Source organism: Doryrhamphus excisus, chromosome 1, assembly GCF_030265055.1.
Source record: "Doryrhamphus excisus isolate RoL2022-K1 chromosome 1, RoL_Dexc_1.0, whole genome shotgun sequence".
NCBI classification, from domain to species: domain Eukaryota; kingdom Metazoa; phylum Chordata; class Actinopteri; order Syngnathiformes; family Syngnathidae; genus Doryrhamphus; species Doryrhamphus excisus.
Window position 1 is genome coordinate 8252548 of NC_080466.1, and position 17725 is coordinate 8270272.

Below are 17725 nucleotides of genomic sequence, written 5' to 3' on the forward strand. Positions count from 1 at the left end.
ACACAATAAGACAGGAAAGGAAATGCAACACCCAGTGACTTCTGGGAGACAGGGGCCCGCCTGGCTGTCAGACAGCGATAAGAAACACGCTTAGTACGCTGGAGACTTGCTTGTATAAGCTGCTGACCTTTACAACTCGTTTCAAATCGATTGCTTAGCAATAATTTAACATCTAAGTGTGCCTTTTATGGAACTAAATGGAATACATCAAGCAAGTAAGAATCCAACATGTTTGTTTTCAAAAAGGGATTGAATATCTGAAAAAATAAGCTTTCTTTTTGTGTTGACTGGTACATGGGTAGAACAGTGAATTCAACAGAAATGTGGATATTTAAAATGTAGGCATAATGCAAAACAAATAAAGGTGTTCTTACGGGCAGTGTTCTTTTGCATCTTGTGAAGGGCCCTCAGCAGTCCACGGTAACCCTCATAACTCCTGTCATTCTGGGTGTACAACAGGATCTTCTTAGCATCAATAAACAGTCGGGAGAGTCTGAAAACATAACATAGCACACACGCAATCCCAGTGAGACCACACAACTTTCAGTATGCAGTTGTACACCACTGCAAACTACAAAACACAGTAATAAACATATTGTTAAATGAATGCCTTGCTGAAAATATCAATCAAATAGAATAGCTATTTCAGATAATTACACAAAAAAAACAAAGATTGAGCTACTGTGAATGTGAAAGAAGGTCATATTCATCACTCACATCGAATCATTAAAGTTGCCCACTACCCCAGGAGTCTCGCCAGGGGTTGGGTTCCGGAAGCAGGGGTTGTTGGCGTTACAGATAATTCCTTGTACCCAGGGCAGAGTTCCGGCTGAAGGCATGGCCTTGTTTGGGAAATGGCCTGAGAAGTATAGCATAAAAGCGCCATTATAATTTTTGTAGGTATTAGTTTCACCATCAAGACAAGGAAGAAATGCATAAGTCCAGTTTAAAAGATACTGATACTGAGATAAGATACTGCTAAATCATTTAATCATGCACACATACTCAGTGAGGAGGAAAACCTAAACCCTTAAAGAGATTTTTTGCACTGGATGCAATTAATCCTCTCAGCCTTTTCAATAGTAGTAAAAAGACCTTTGTGTCTTTTGTCCTTGAAAACAATACTGAACATTGAAAAGCAAAATGATGAAATATTTCTAATGAACTGGAAATGTATACAAAATTCAGATTGTTATGTTGTGCGTTATCTTACATACATGGTCTTGACTTTACGATTTAATGGCCACTTATCAGCCGACTTTATTGCTACTGCTGCAGTTTACTGAGCTACTGACGACCGAGGCAAGGGCAAGTTGCTGAACTACTTCTTGGATTGGAAATAAACTTTTTCTTCAATGATACTTTCTCATGTGTGTGTCCAATGCTCATGTCCATTGATGTAACTTGGATCCCATGGGTTAAATACTTGTTAAAAGTTTGATCACCATAAAATAGTAGTACATAAAAAAGCAAATACAATTCAAAAAGCTGTAATTCTATTGAGTTGGGATGAAGACAAAGCTGTAAATGATGCAAGATGATGATTGGATTTCCCTGTAAATCCCACCATGTGTCCCAGTGGTCCAAGCAAATATTGACAAATCCAAAAGATCCCTCTGAGATAGCATGCAAACGGTGACTCACATGTTGCTGTACCCAAAAACTAAGCAAACTTTTTCTAAACTTTACCTTTTACACAGAAAACTTGAAACATGAACAGTACAAATTACATACAAATGACATAAAAATTACAACTTGCATTAGTTAGTGCATTCAGTGCTTTACAATTTTTACTAATATCTATTTTCCATTTTTTGCAGTACTGTATGTCATCTTACATTCATGCTGCTCGTAGGGTGGATAGTGCATCCGAACCGAGATGAGGATGAAGAAGATGAATAGAGGCCAGATTATTTCAATCAGCAGCTGAATCTAAGAAAAGAAACCAAAAAGTAGGGATGAGACAAGAAATTCACAGTAGCGCTTTGTGCCGATTGTTTTGTTGGGGCTTTTTTTTGGTTCAACTTGGGTCATCTTAAGTGCTTTAGACATCAAAACAAGTGTATGTGTGCTCGCAGAGGGGGTCTGTCAGGAGTAATCCTCGCATGAGACTGAGTAGTACAGTATATGGGTTAATAGGGGGAGACAACGAGAGAAGTCTGCAGGGTTCAGAATAGACTTCTGCCCATCTGTTCCATATGGCTTTTCTAAGTCTGAACCAGCATGGCAGACATGCACCAAACGCGTTGGTGGGGGGAGAATAAAGACATTCGCTATGGCAGCACACTGTACCTCTTTGTTGGACTCAACTGGGCTGAAAATGAAGCAGCAATTGTGCCGTCACTTTGGGGAAAGGTTCCTTCTTGATGGAGGGATAAAGGACTTCATTGTATGCAAAACAGATCTCTTGTTTAAACAAGAGGGTGGCTCTGTTGCTTGGGCCGAGAGCTGAATTTGATTGAGATAACTTTGAGTAAGTGGACAACAGGCTGCTCAAGATGTTAACTGGATAATGGAGACAAACTGTGTCATCACATTGCTGAATGACTCACAATAATATCATCTGAAATGCTACTCATATCGTTTGTGTGTTGCATGGTAAGAAAATATCATCGAATATCATGAAAATTATATTCTAAAGTATAGCAGGTGGTGAAAATCAAATAAATATATTACTATAGACAATAATATCCACAATAATTCACTCAAACAAAAGCACCATTAGACCTAGTGGTCAACTGAGACAGTTGAGGATTACAGCATATGTATTGTTAAGTGTGTAAAATCTAAACAAACACACTGCCGACCACGTTACTCCCACTTACAGTCTGTCTTCTTCGGTAAGTGAAGTTCTTCCAAAGCAGTAAGCCCAGTTGAGTGGAGACCGCCATGACGCTGTCTTTCCGAGCTCACTGAGCACGCTTCAGCTCCTCACTGCAAATGCACAAAAACAAGCAGAGACAGCAGTTGAAGCTCCCGTCATTACACAGGACCAGATTGGATACTATCAAGTACCTCAAGAAATCAGAAGTGAGTCAAAATGGGGAAAGAAAACACCTACCTTAGGAAAACACTTGTTAAAAGAGAAAACAACAGATTCACCTATCAAATTCTATACTTTATACTACAGCCTTACAGTTGTGATGGCCAGACAGTGAATGAGTGAGGAAAGCAATCAACCACCGCAAATTTCAATATCTTTCTCAAGTTCAGTGTCCAAAGGTCAAATGACAGTTCAACAAAGGGGGAGACAAGAGTAAAAGTACAGCCTGCACATCGTGCCAAAGCAGTCTGCAACCCGTTAGTGTCACATTCTTTTACCTTGTTAATAGCTAAAAATGTAAAGTATTCCCATAATGATGTAAATGTGAAACCATCACTCATCTAACTTCGAAACAGGATGGTTTCATCAGCAGGTTTATTTGATTAATACACCTAAAACGTCTTTCCCTGGGAATGTCCAACCTACCTGTATTTGAGGCATATAAAAGCACATTTCTTGGGGATAATTATTTCATAATGAAGGTTTATACAAATGCAGCTCCCTTTGTCACCCCACTCCCTGAGATAAAGCTGATTGGATGGGACACAGAGTGCGATGACACCAAGACCATGTCAAGGGCAAAAGCAAACATGGGAGAGAAAAATAACTTGTTGATTATTTACTTGAAGGATAATCCAATCACTATTCTGGTTTTGTTACAGATTACATGTTATTACAGAACATCTTCTGTGACAGAAACTTCTTAAAACTTTGCAATCTAATTCATATTATATCTGGCATGATTGATATTTTATAGCTGTGTAATTGTTTTCTGCCTTACAGCAAAGTAGACTGACAAACATTTTCACCACGGCTAAACATCATACCCATTTTCTCCATCGTTCCATGAAAGCAATACTAGGGAAATCCACTGGAAGGTACAAAATGTTGCAATAAAAAGCAACAGGAACATCAGGATGACCAAACAACACAATGACCTATGTGGACATAGACTGTATGCCAACTGTTTTCTCTTTTCCCTGTGAGTCATTCCATTTACGGGCAGTTATTTAACCACCTTGATTCTGTTATGAACATTAAACAGAAAAACACAATTTGCATTACAATTACGAGCAAATAAAAAGCAGATAAAATGACTGCATCAAGAAAAAAAGTACTTATTTCAATCACGCATCAAAATAACCATTTGGGGTTTTTTGCACATGCAGACTCCATTAGCCACATCTGCATCATCTCATGCCTGCAAACAGTGTGCTTCAATAATATACCTCATCTTGCTATATGTACTTTAAACTGGTGCATCCAAGTCTTTTAAATTGAATTATGTAACAATATTCAATTTTGTAAAAATCCCACTTTGACCTCTGCCTATTCATAAAAAATACTAATAATCAAATGCACAGGTAATTGTGTTATAATATCTTGAGGTATATTTGTACATTTGTAACTAATATTGTGGCCTGTACATGCATGTTGACTTTATCTCCCATTATTTTGCACCCAATATACAATGTAATGAAGAGCCTTCATGTGGTGATCATGACATCATGAACATGACTTTATGTTTCCTCCTGGATCTAGACGCTACTACCATTATTGTGCAAATTAAGTACGGACAGTGCTTGTAAATGTAGACTCGCTTGCCGGACTTCGACATTGAGGGGTTGTCGTGTCATTTTTGCAAACACAAAACAGGTGCTGATAGACATTGTTTACATTTAAGGAGTCTATTGAACAAGAATGGTGCAGAGCTAGAGCGCCCCTTGTGGTGACAAACCCAAATATGTCCAATTTTAGACTTGTTTACCATCCATTCCAGTTCAATTGTTATGTCACATTTATTCTAATGACTTCATTCATTCAAGCAATTCCGTACAACAGTTTGTTCAAATCATCAGCCAAATAAAAACGTGCTACAATATAGATGCGTTTCGTCTAATCGTTTAAAAATAATACCAGGTAGAAAAACAAAACATCGCATTACGCTGACACAGTTTTCAACGGAGCAATACAAAACAACACTAGAGCCGCAGTGCTTCAAATTTAGCATTGCAAAGAGAACGCAGCACACTGGCAGACAAGACAATTGTTTCTGTGTGATTAAGTCGTTTAAGTAATTGGTGCTCTGATCACATTTTTTTTGCTTTGAACTGAGGTAATAATCAGACATTCAGCATCCCTGCAAGAACCCCCAAATGCGTCAAGCGCTGCATTCATTTATGTATGACAAAGGAAACGCCTTTCAGCTTCCAATGTATCTACCTATAAAGAGCAATACAAACGACCAATATATAACAGTGCTTAGAAAAATCGTTTTAAAAAACTACACACAGCGAGGTTTTCGCCCTACTACTCACGCCTTTCTAAATACATATTAAGTCGAAGACAACGTTTGGTTTATTTTGAAGGCGCATACCGGAAATATCCACTATTTCATTAGCTTAACCTGGACAATAATCCACTCAATAGAACAGACGGCAAGCGAGGATATTGTCACCAGACACAATACACTTCAATGACTAGTGACAAAGAAAGCGTTACAGATTTTAACATTAATGTCACTCATCCTTCAAAAAGCAAAATGTGATGTAACATGCCGATTCATGATGCCAGTCTTCTAAAAATGCATTAAATATAATTTATGACAACACTGGGAAACAAAGGTTGACCAAATTTCCCAGAAACAATTATATAGAAAATATATAACAGACGTGGAAAAACAAATTAATTAACTGTGACATATAAGCAAATCCCCTTTAATCACACAAAATTTCCAACTCACCGCCCTCTGTTCTGAATACTGTTGAATATCCTGTCCGTTTTTCCTTTGTCATTAATAGAAATGACTCTTCCGGAGAAATAAAAGTGAAGAAAAAACGGTACCACCTCCTACTCCGGAGCGGTGTTCTGTAGTTGTGTGTCTGAGTCAAAGCAAACACATTTTCACCCCCAGTAGGGTTTTATACCTTGCTTGGTGCCGCGCAGAAGCAAGCTGGAGAGGTAACTATCGGTCACCACTGGCTGCTTCTATCCCGTATAAGGAGCGCACGTGCGCAGTCAAAACATCTCTTAAAGGGCCAGCGTCACCTCACTGGCGCCGTCGTGCTTGATTTGTGGTACAGTAGACATGTAGGGGTTAAGTAGGTTAGAAAATTTAATTGCATTCTCTTTTCTCTCAACTACGACTTCACAAAATAATACTTTGACAACAAAAACTAATTCGTTTTAACGTTACAATAAAATTCAGCAACATTTGTCAAACTCTTTTGAAAATAACAACCACAACTGTCTCGTAGAACAATGAAATATTCAAGTATTACTGATGACTGCTTTGTAAATAAAGTCAATCTTATGGTGGCCTAAGGGTTTTGGTTTCAAAATCCAAACAAACACAGTCCCCCACAGAAATGTGCATCTTTCTTCAAAGAGGGACATGACTTCTATGAGAATGTAGCTGTAGTTGTATCTGCTCAATTTTAAACAGTTTGTTCCCATATCTACGTAATTCACTGTTTGTACTATGTTATCATTAATGCAGGCATAAAACGCACACAATAATAATACAACAATAATAATATAATAATATAAGTATAATCTATATACTATGTACATGGTTGTGCTACATGTGTCACAGATTGGCTATGCTTGATACATGGCAACTTCAAATAGGTATAGCGCAATAACATCAAAGCTTTTCTTTAGCTGCCATAGCATGACATGACAAACTAGATGATGCAACGTCAGTAGACATTGCGTGTAAATGCTGAAAAGCTGAAGCTAAATTGAAATGATTTGAGAAGTTATGGAAATTGAAATGTGCAAAGAACATGGCAGCCGTTTGGTAGCTGAAGCTGGACTGAAATGCAGTGGAAATATGTTGAAACGTTGAATGAATGAAAAAATGAGATCCTTTTGCTTTTTTTGCTTTTGCCTATCAAAGAGCAAAGGCAAAGTATTTAATGCTGTTTCTCCTGTTTATTCCATGTGTTTGTAGTATTATATGGTTCTAGCTTCAAATCACAATCTCATGTAACTCGAAGTGATGGCATCCTCCGTGGTACCCCTTTCAGGAGACTCACCCATTAATACAACTATGACCATTGTGACTGCCTTGTATATGTCAAAACCATTCACCTCAACAGTTTACATGTTAACCCATCTGCAGTCTTACTTAACATGGAATATGGAATATGGCAGCCTTCAGGCAGTGTTTAACAGCTCTCGACTTCTTTCTTCAAAAGTTTCGTCTTTGCTTAAAATGGCTAAGAGCTACTCATTTTTTTTTACATTTATTTTCAGACCGAACGGAATATGCTTGTTTTACAAAATGTCGGTATATCCACATTGTTAACTGAAAACATAAATGAAAAGACTTGTGGGCATCTCATTTGGTCATGGGGGAACTACCTGGTGCCCTTGAGCACTGTGTTGGTGACCTCTGGTCTAGTTATCAGCATGGAGAACAGCCACTTAAAATGACTGGATTAAATGTCACTCACTTATTGTTTTTATCATTCAGGGTGTCTGAAATTGAGTTTTTCCTGATCATATACTGTAATATGAAATGGCCATTCTATCAATGAATGTAACTATTTCTTATACATGAAGCAATGGAAATTTTCCTGCAGGTCAATTAAAACAAACAAAAAATCAGGACAAACAATTACATTCATTTGTTTTCTTTTATAATTTAGATACAAGGTAAAACAATTATAGTTTTTCGAAGAGTGAATATGCTGCATGACAATTGAGTGAAAACAGACCAACAAACATTTTGTGGAAGTTCAGACATTTCAAGTTCAGTCACAGTCATCCTGCAGCAAACTCCACGCCAAGTTACTCCACTGACCGACTAAGAGCAGTGCTTCAACATGGCGGTGAGACAGTGTGAGATATACGCTAAAGCTATTGTAATGGGATTATTTGACGTAAAGCTGTTTGGACTGTCGCGGCAAAAAAACATTGGTTTATTTTTGTACAGCACAACACAGAGTTAGCAAATGTTCAAGCAAGGGATGACAACTCAGACAGACGACATTAACATTACACAAGAAAAAAAACACGACCGAAGTCATGTGTTCATCTCCGCCACAACCTTGCTTATGTGAACCCATGAAGTTGATGCCATCAACCTTCAGATGATCTACTTCTGCATACAACAAGACCTTTACCCTTCTTGAAGTCCTGGCGTGTAAACTTGTTTGAGTTGTGGTGTTAAAACCGCTGTTCTCATGTGTTCTGTGGCAAACACCAGTCATGCTCTTTGGAGGAAGTCATGCAAGCACACCATTTAATAAAGACACCTTTAGCCCAGAAAGTACACAGTCCACGAAAATTCTGAAGTCATTTTACTGAAGTCTGTTTCATGTCGTTTTACACCATCACGCTCACTTAGTGATCTATTTCGGGTCTGAAACTCAACAATGATATTTCCCTCCTCTTGCATGATGACCACAGTACATTATTAGATAAATTAAGGCCTCTGCCTCTTATATCATATATATAATAAATGAGAATGCTGAAATGGGAGGTTTTTACTCACTTGTGACACGTACCTCTGAACTGTATAATGTAGTTTATTACACACACAAGAAAATTCAACAATTAGATGGTGATGTTTTAGTTGATAACAAATTATTTGTTATTATGTAAATTTAAAATTTTCTTGGAAGTTTGTTAACCTACAGAGCTGCTTAACACATCTTAACGTTGCAGTAAATCCACGTTTCAGTTCCCCTTGAATGACTTCCATTAAAATGTGCGGTCCTGTAACTACAGACTAGTTGTGGTATAAAGACATACTGTGCACACAGTTATAATTACATGAGGGCACTGGCAAGCTGGAACTCGGGGAAAAAGCGGAGGCTGAACGCTTTAACCGATAGTAACCTCAGAGCTGCGAATGAAGGAGGAGGGGAGATTTGACCGATAGTAACCTTCCCACCCAGTATACGAAGCAGGGAGGATGAGCGGTGTTATCATAAATACATGAAGCAAAATTAGTTCATACAAAATACACATATATATTCGTCGTGCCTTTGCTGTTATTGCCACGTCGTCATTTTTGCGAAGCTTAAAAAGAAAAAAAGAGAAGAAGAGAATAAACACAGAAGCAAAGCGACAGTTTTATCAAATAAAATCTACGACAAACATAAATCATAAAAGCTGAATCGCAACTGACTTCTGTTGATGGGATCCCTTGTTAAATGAACAAGCCAACCACTATAAGAAAAGCGCTCATGTTAGCTTCAGGTGCTGGCGGACATATTGCGACTGCCAGCAATGATGTTATTCAATGACTTTCATTTTCGTTACTAGTAAAACAATACGATCACTTTCAATTCTTTGTAATCGACACTTTAAATATTTTGTATAAATGGGCTCTGCAGGTCGACAATTCTGACCAGAAGTCAAGTGAGCCACAGCGTGATACTTGAATTTCGGAGGTGTGGGAAAAATCATGAATGCATCTCGCTTTGACCGGAGGTTACCTCGCACTGCAGCCTTTAGAGAAGTGGGTGAAAGGGGAATGATGTCACCGGCTGCCTGAGGACGATTGAAGAGAACAATGGACGGCTGAAATGGTTACTGGGCAGGAATATGGACGTTAGAGTTATGATTTTTGTGAATTTATCATTATATTCATCATTAGAATTACATGAACGCTGAATGTTAAAGTCTGAACCACAACATGTTTCCACCTTGCTTTTTTCTCAATTTACAATAAAAAAATACATAAACTGTATTGTATATTTTTCAACGGCATCCGGTCTTGATAAAATGATTTTCTCAATTTATATTTAAAAACAATACATGAATTGTATATTTAATGGCTGCACTGGTGAACTGTTTTAAAGGATTTTCTGTGTGCATCACATTTATACCGTTTTAAGTTTATTTTTCTTATTTTCTGGTCAGTGGTCTTTTGGAATTTGTACTTTTACATAATATTCATGATTACAGAGCACCCGTGTGTAGTATTATTATTTTTGCCCTGTATGTACAGTACGATTATGCACAGTTGCACTTGCATGACCTATATATTTAAATTGACTAATGATTTCCCAGCAGTAAAGAAGACCTGTGCCTCTTTTAGAGATGGCCTATTTATGCACAGTTGATGAATGAGGCCATTGTTGCAGCAATAAAGTTCAGATTCCGCAGTACTCCAAAAGATTCATTCTCATAAGATTATAAACTAATGATTGTTCTGTTCTGGGGACACAGTGTACAGGAATGTTACATTGTTTGAACAATAGATGTTTATATTTTGGGGCCTCAACACTATCAGAAGAACTGACTGAGTATGGAGCATTTGTTTCATTAAATTGTATTAATTTATTCTCAACAGTGTGTTATATAAATTTTGTATCATGTCTCTTGTTTTCAGCGTTTCCAGTGTATGAATCAGACTTAGAGCGGCAGTGGTTCGGGAGGTAGAGCAGGTCAACCAAAAAACCAGAAGGGTGGCAGTTTGATCCTCCCTCCCTCTGGGCAAGACACTTCACCCACACGCCCTCCAGTGCTGTCCACACTAGTGGATGAATGTTTAGTGGTGGGCCGAATTGGTAGCCACTTTTTTTTTTTTTATCAGACTACCCCAGGGCAGCTGTAATTACAGATGTAGATTACCACCACCAATGAGTGAATGAATAATGGGTTCACGTCATTGTGAAGCGCTTTCGGTGTCTTTAAAAGCACTATAAAAATATAACCGATTATTATTATTATTATATTATGAATCAGATTTCAGCATCTGTGTCTTGCCATATCAATACCAATTTGACTGTGTGGATGTCATGTAAACTCTTATTAGCAATGGAGTTGTCAGCATTTTCCATCTTCTGATTGGTTGATCAGAGCAAAACAAAGTGGCCTAGTCTGCAACGGATGTTGAAGAGGCTTCTGTAAATCTCGGGGCATAGACACGTGGTAAAATTAAACACGGGACATTTAAAATTAGACCGACAATGCAAATGCAAATCTGTTTCTGTAAACTCAGCAAAACAGCCGGTTATGTATTTAAGAACTTGGGGTTAGGCAGTATACATGTTGCATAGGAGGCAGTATTTGGAGTAGGTGTGAAGTTGTTTGTTGCATAATGCTTTCATACAGCATTGGCCGTGGGCGACCGTTTTGAACTCAGTGCTGACCTCACCGTTATTATTTGTGAGGGACACACAATGCACCTGTTATACTGTTATTTTCTCAGCACATTCGTGGAACAGTGGTTTTGCTGCACCTCACAGCTTTCTGCATGCAGGTGTGTGTTGGTAAAGCTCAATCTTCATGAGGACATTACAGGGTGTGTATTGTGATGACATTGGTTGTGGTTGTCACATTTAATGTCTTTTACATTAAAAAGGACACAATGTCATCAACACACACACACGACACTGCATGAGATATTGATAGTTTTAAAAATATCCACGATTACTTGATTGTAATCTACAGCTCTTTGATATTTCTAGGTATGTGTGTGTGTGTTTGTGTGTGTTAGCAGGACATGACTTTGCTGACAAGCCATCTGTTGCCCTCTGTTCAATGTGAGGATCTTTTCTCCTCAAACAGCTGGCAGGCAGTCATACTGACTTCTGTCCCTGTCAGTCCCATTCCTCACTCTTTATGGATTCCCTGCAAATAAGAACAACTAGTCAGTGTTTTGATTTTAACCATGTGAAAACTAAAATAATTGAACGCCCGTGCAGCACTCACAATTATGTAATTTCAGGACAAAACCTTTGGCATCAATTAGTCACATAGTAATGTTTTTTTTTACTCAACCATTCTTATTGTGCACACAATGCAATTTTGTCCATAGAAAATAATGCAAATTATTTCAGGGCCAAAACGCTTTTACAATAATTGTTTGTCTTGCTTTCCTTGTCACTAAATATTGGAAATTAAAGGTGCTGTTGTTGCACAACAAGCATGTTTAGTTGTTTATCTAAGTGGTTTCTTTGAGGTGGAAAAAAAGGCCACTGAGATGTGTTTATTTGTAGGGATCACCATTAGCACTGAAAATAGTTCTGAATAATAGTGAACTATGAACAAAATCAAATTAGATTTGACTATGAAAATCCTGAGTCAAAGACAGCCCTACTAGTTGGAATGTAGTAGCTATTTAAAAAAAAAAAAAACACCATCTCAACGTTTTCTCCCTATTACTGATCAATAGGCGGGGCAGAATTGGTTGGGTACCAACTAAACTCCAAAAGCATACTCCAAGCCATAAAATTAGCTCTAAGATTTACTTTTTAAACCAGACCTTAAAGCAGATTTTGCATAAACAGTTCACAAATGACCTTGTATGTGTGATGGTTTCAAATTACGCACACATAGACACACACGTGCATATGCACACAAACACTATTACAGCACAGCTTTGCTGGTGTTCCCAGAGGGGGTCCAGGGTCTATTTTAAGCTACGGGGAGGATGTACAGTAATGCTGAGTGAACGGGAGACTGAGTAAAGATTCAATAACATACTGTCTGTGATCCTCTCAAGCCTGAAGGAATGTCAGCAAAGGATTATTATATCTATGTCCTAAGGATTTTGACAAATCCCAAATGTGAAGGTTGAAAAGTAGTGTATATTCTCCCTTACAGCCCAAATTTAATTTAAACTTTCAATTTTCCTTTCAGCTCATCTGAACAACAGGAAAATGACACCTGATTCAAACCCCATCCATCCATTCATTTTCTATGCCGCTTATCCTCACGTTACCTTATCCAGCTGTCTTGGGCGAGAGGCAGGGTACACCCTGGACTGGTCACCAGCCAATCACAGGGCACATATAGACAAACAACCATTCACACTCACATTCATACCTATGGACAATTTGGAGTCACCAATTAACCTAGCATGTTTTTGGAATATGGGAGGAAACCGGAGTACCCGGAGAAAACCCTCGCATGCACGAGGAGAACATGTAAATTCCACACAGAGATCAGGTCTGTGTCTCCTGGCTGTGTGGCTTGCGGCGAACCACTCGAACACCGTGCAGCCCTATTTTTTCAGTAATGCCACTGTAATGTTTGGTGACACACACAAATTTAGATTGCTGGAACAACACTACCTGTCACCACTGACACATTTGTAGCACCACACAAGTCTTACTTTTGTCATAAATGGCTTATTTTCTCTGACAACGTCTACTTTATTTGATACTATGTGTATAAAGGTGACTAAAGGGGGGTTATTTCATGTCTAGAGAGCTCTGGTAATGTTAAAAACGCACTCAGAAGGTTTTAACCAGGTGGTCTATGCTCTACCTATGAAAATATATGATTTACAAATAAGGAAGTACACTTTGTGGAAATTTACTTATCACAGTTGGGTTCCAGAACCAGTTAACCTTAATAAACGAGGGATTACTATATTATGCATGTTCTCCACAAATGCATGTGACAATGTATTGTAAAAGGAGGACACCATTGCTACTATCTCAGGGTGAGCACCATATGGCGATACTGATGAATCAATCAAACGAGGGCAAATTAACATAGAAAAAAACCTAATGAGAAAACAAAAGGAGAGGCACTGCAGCGTGGCTGCCCCAGTACTGTGGAGATGAACCTCTGTTTTTTTGTGTGCTCCCCCTCATGCTACTGCTGATGCATCCACGTGAGGGAACACAGGAAGGAGGGAGGGGGGAAGCTGGGATGTAGGGATGAGGAAATGGAGGATCAGAACGACTCCACTCTGCTGCTCATCTCTTGGCAGCATCTCTTGACATCATCCTTAGCTGACTGAAAATTTAGCTGTAAAATGTAACTTAGTGTAAATTTCATCGAGACAAGTATAGAGGAAAGAAAAAGATCTGTGGTATAAACAGACTACTTCCTGAATCCTGTCATAGGTACGTATAATTAATTATTCTATAATAAAGATATAACACATCCATAGTTTGCATGTATGTTGCAATCACTTATTTTGTTTTTTTTTATTACCCCGATCAACATCATGCTCTACAAAAGTGATTTCTAAAAAATAATGTTGCAGAAGATCATTCCTGGCTCTGCAAGTCTTTTTCACATAGTCCAAGAAGAGACACATTCCTGGTACTGTCACTCTGATACTTTATTGTTTGTGTATTCCCATCATCCTCAGCAGCGTTGTGTCCTCTCTCTCGCTCTCTCTCTCTGTGAAGGTCACTGCTGGAGAGAGTGAAATGTTTTGTTAAGGTTTTGCTTGTATGTGACAACATTTGTTGTGTGTTGCTTCCATTGGTGGCAAATGATTTGTGTGTGCCCCCGTCTATTGTTGTTACATAATACTATATATCAAAAGTTAGCATTGAGAGTGACTCATCGATTCTCTAGCAGAGAAATTAAACTGGACTCCAGCGACATCTACTGCACAACGTTTGGAATTGCATATCCAGGTACTTGATGTGAAGCTGGGCGACAGCTAACAGTGACCTCCAGTGAATACAGTGGGTAATAGCATGTTATGGATCCCCAATGGATATGGGGATATGTGTTTGAGATAAAAAAAAAAATTGATGTATATAATGGTTTAGTTTATTTGTAACATGTTCATTCATTCATTTTCTGTACCGTTATCCTGACTAGGGTTGCAGGTATGTTGGAGCCTATCCCAGCTGTCTTGAGGCGCCTTGACTGGTCGCCAGCCAATCACAGGGAACATATAGACACACACACAAACAACCATTCACACTCACATTCATACCTATGGACAATTTGGAGTCACCCACCAATGAACCTAATATGGAATAAACATGGAGTACCTGGAGGAAACCCAGGCACGCAGATCATGCAGGTCTTGAGCCCAATCTAAACACACAACAACTAAGGCAAATGTGCTAGCCTTATTTCCAGCATGCAACCTAAACTCAACAAAAACATAAACATAACACTTTTGTTTTTCCTCCCATTTTTCATGAGCTGAAATCAAAGATATATAAGACAAAGGTATACTTTGCAATAATCATCAGCATCTTGATATGCCAAAACTGTGAGGTATGATGATACACCTATGACATGAATAAGTATACATTTTAGAGACAGAAATAAAACCTATTTCCAAAAGTTTCACTTTTATGGTTTAACTTTTTATATTTAGTGACAACGATCATTGCCATTCAATGCTGAATAATTCATGAATTGTTTTTCAGGCAATGTTTTTGACTGAGATTCTCACAATGCACACTAAACATCTCAGTGGAGGCGAACTCTCCTGACATTTCGACAGCTGGCAGTTAAAACAATGCGCATAGACTAAAATGTAACATAAAAAAAAGAAACTTCTACTCAGAAAGGAGAAAAAAAATTGCTGGCGACATCATTCTCACTGCAAAGGACTGATAGCTCACTAATGCATCAAGTAAATATGGTCTGAGTTTTTTTTTTTCTTAAACCTCTGCCATCTAACATGTACCCAGAAACACTTTCATATTGATCAGGAAATGAAACCTACCTACCTGTAAGGTAGGTAAGTCTTCTTGAAGAGAGTCTTCCATTTATTATCACACTTCTTTCAGAAAACTTCTGGAAGTAACTATTGTGTTGAAAAGTACTGCATGGTAATGTTGTAATGCTACTGCATGATATCTGCACATGAGCAGATCCAACTGGGTGCTACCGGTTACGACCAGTACAATTCCAACAATGTATCGTGTATGCATCTCCATCCCACATGTCTGTAGTTCCTTCATCCTGTTCTTCTCATTATCAATACAAATTCCGTACTGCAAGGATCTGTACACAATTCCTGAGAGCTGAAAACGTCCCAACACTTGCATGGCCAACATACTCACTTGACATATCACCTGATACTGACTGGTTGTCAGACTCCTTCGCCAAGGACAGCAGATTTTCAAACGCAGAACAATAAATGCAGTAAAACTAAGAAGTATTTTAGCTTTTTTGAGTTTGTGTGTAAAATGAAATGAAAACATAGCCCACGCCCTTTAACATTAAAAGCTCATCAGTGTGTCTGCTCAATATCGTTTACATCACTCATAGATGATTCAATATGCTTACACTGGATAAATGTCATCAATTTAGGCTACTGTTGATGTTTTTTGTTATAGTTCAGTTTGGAGACTTAATCCACTTCTTAAAAGCATGTTTGCTCTGCTCAACCCTAAATCACTCTGCAGTTGGAAAAAAACTTTTTCGAAAAAACAAGTGCTTTTTTTGAAAGAAAATGTAATGTCTCTCAGAACGCAATGTAGATGCATTCATGGACTAGCGGTTGGAAAAAGCAAATTTAAAAAAAAAGTCACAGTGCTCGGCTTGGGAGCCGCAACAAGGAGGCTGAAAAGCCACAAGTGGCTCCAGTGCCATGGGTTGCTTATGTTGTCAAATAATGCAACACGAACACCTCTGCAGTTGTAGGAAAGGGTCCTCTTGTTTATTTAATACAGCACTTATATAGACCTCATGAACAACAGCAATGACGTGGATTTCCAGAATTCAGTCCCTATCTGGTCATGCCTCCTGACTGGATCTAAGTATTTTGGCAGAACATCTTGGACTCCAAACACACCCGAAAACATCTTGTTTAACAATCAGGTCACGTTGGCCACCCCAAGTGACGTAGCCCTCTTAAGTTCACCTAGAGTTTACCAAAAAGAAAAGTCATATGCAATGTGCAAAAGAGTTGTCATTTTATAATATATTCCCCCCTTTTGGGGGTACCAAACCCACAAAACTTACCACTGTCCTTTTTAGCCATTGCTCTTTGTATAGAATTTTGCTTGAATTAATCTATTGTTGTTTTTTTTGTTGTTGTTGTTGTTTTGTTTTTGTTTTTTTGCCTACTCACAGACATCCAGCGTTTTTTTTTGTAACAACCTGCTTTTTTTATGATGATGTTTGGAGTTAAGAGTGTCTGTGAATACGTTCAGCAGAAGTTGAGATCCAAACAAGGTGTTTTGGGTGAATCTGTGTGGGCCAATGGTAATTCATCTTGAGAATTAAAGACCAGTCTGCCTTTGCAGAGGATTTTAAAAGGGATACCAATATGTCCTTACATACACACGTACCCTTCCTCATTTCCTACCATTCCCAGCCTCTCCTTATGCTGCTTTGTCCCTAATTGGTTTGCCTCGCTTTGTTCTTCCCACATATCTGGACTAGTTTTCCTCTGTTCTCTTGCCACCTGTGCTGTTTTCAGATCCTTATTTAAATTCACACAAAAATAATATTTTGCCTAGTTGCCTCGGAAAGCCTAACTTGAACTGTTATGTTCTTATTTCTCAGACTTATACTTTAATATTGGACCTATAGTCGTTTCCCATTTGCTCATGATCTTGAAAAAAAAAATCAAAATCAAAATCTATGTCCAATTTCTAACTATGTGTGTTCTTTAATCTCTGCACTACCTGGTAGAAATGGCTGTTCCGAGGAATTGGTTTTGTTATCTGCACTCAAGGTTGGAGGAGATAAAGCATCTGGGCCCCAAAATGACTTGATAATAGAAAATCATGTTTGTTCATTTGACGATAAAGTCGTTCCTAATTAAGATGACTCAGATGATTTGTAATATTAATTTATTTAGGTCCTGACCTTGTTAACGTCATGGTCACATTTTTAGTGCACATTTTGTGGAACTTAGTTATTCTCATTTTGCGCTGAATGGTTACTTGTGATGAATATAATTGAAAAAAATCATTTATAAAATCCATTCATCCATTTTCTATACCGCTTATCCTCACGAAGGTCGTGGGCGTGCTGGAGCCTATCCCAGAT

General features: G+C 38.3%; 1 protein-coding gene across 1 annotated transcript in view; it reads right to left on the reverse strand.

Annotated features, from left to right (window-relative positions):
• LOC131125100 (phospholipid-transporting ATPase ABCA1-like) overlaps positions 1 to 5973 on the reverse strand; it is a 29393-nt gene extending 23420 nt beyond the window's left edge. Inside the window, exons 1-5 of the mRNA XM_058066285.1 lie at positions 5787 to 5973; positions 2826 to 2934; positions 1839 to 1932; positions 718 to 859; positions 375 to 493 (exon numbers count right to left, since the gene is read on the reverse strand). Of these exons, the coding sequence (XP_057922268.1) occupies positions 375 to 493; positions 718 to 859; positions 1839 to 1932; positions 2826 to 2891 (421 nt within the window). The 5' untranslated portion in view covers positions 2892 to 2934; positions 5787 to 5973. The remainder of the gene's footprint in view (positions 1 to 374; positions 494 to 717; positions 860 to 1838; positions 1933 to 2825; positions 2935 to 5786) is intronic.
• Positions 5974 to 17725: the final 11752 nt, after the last annotated feature.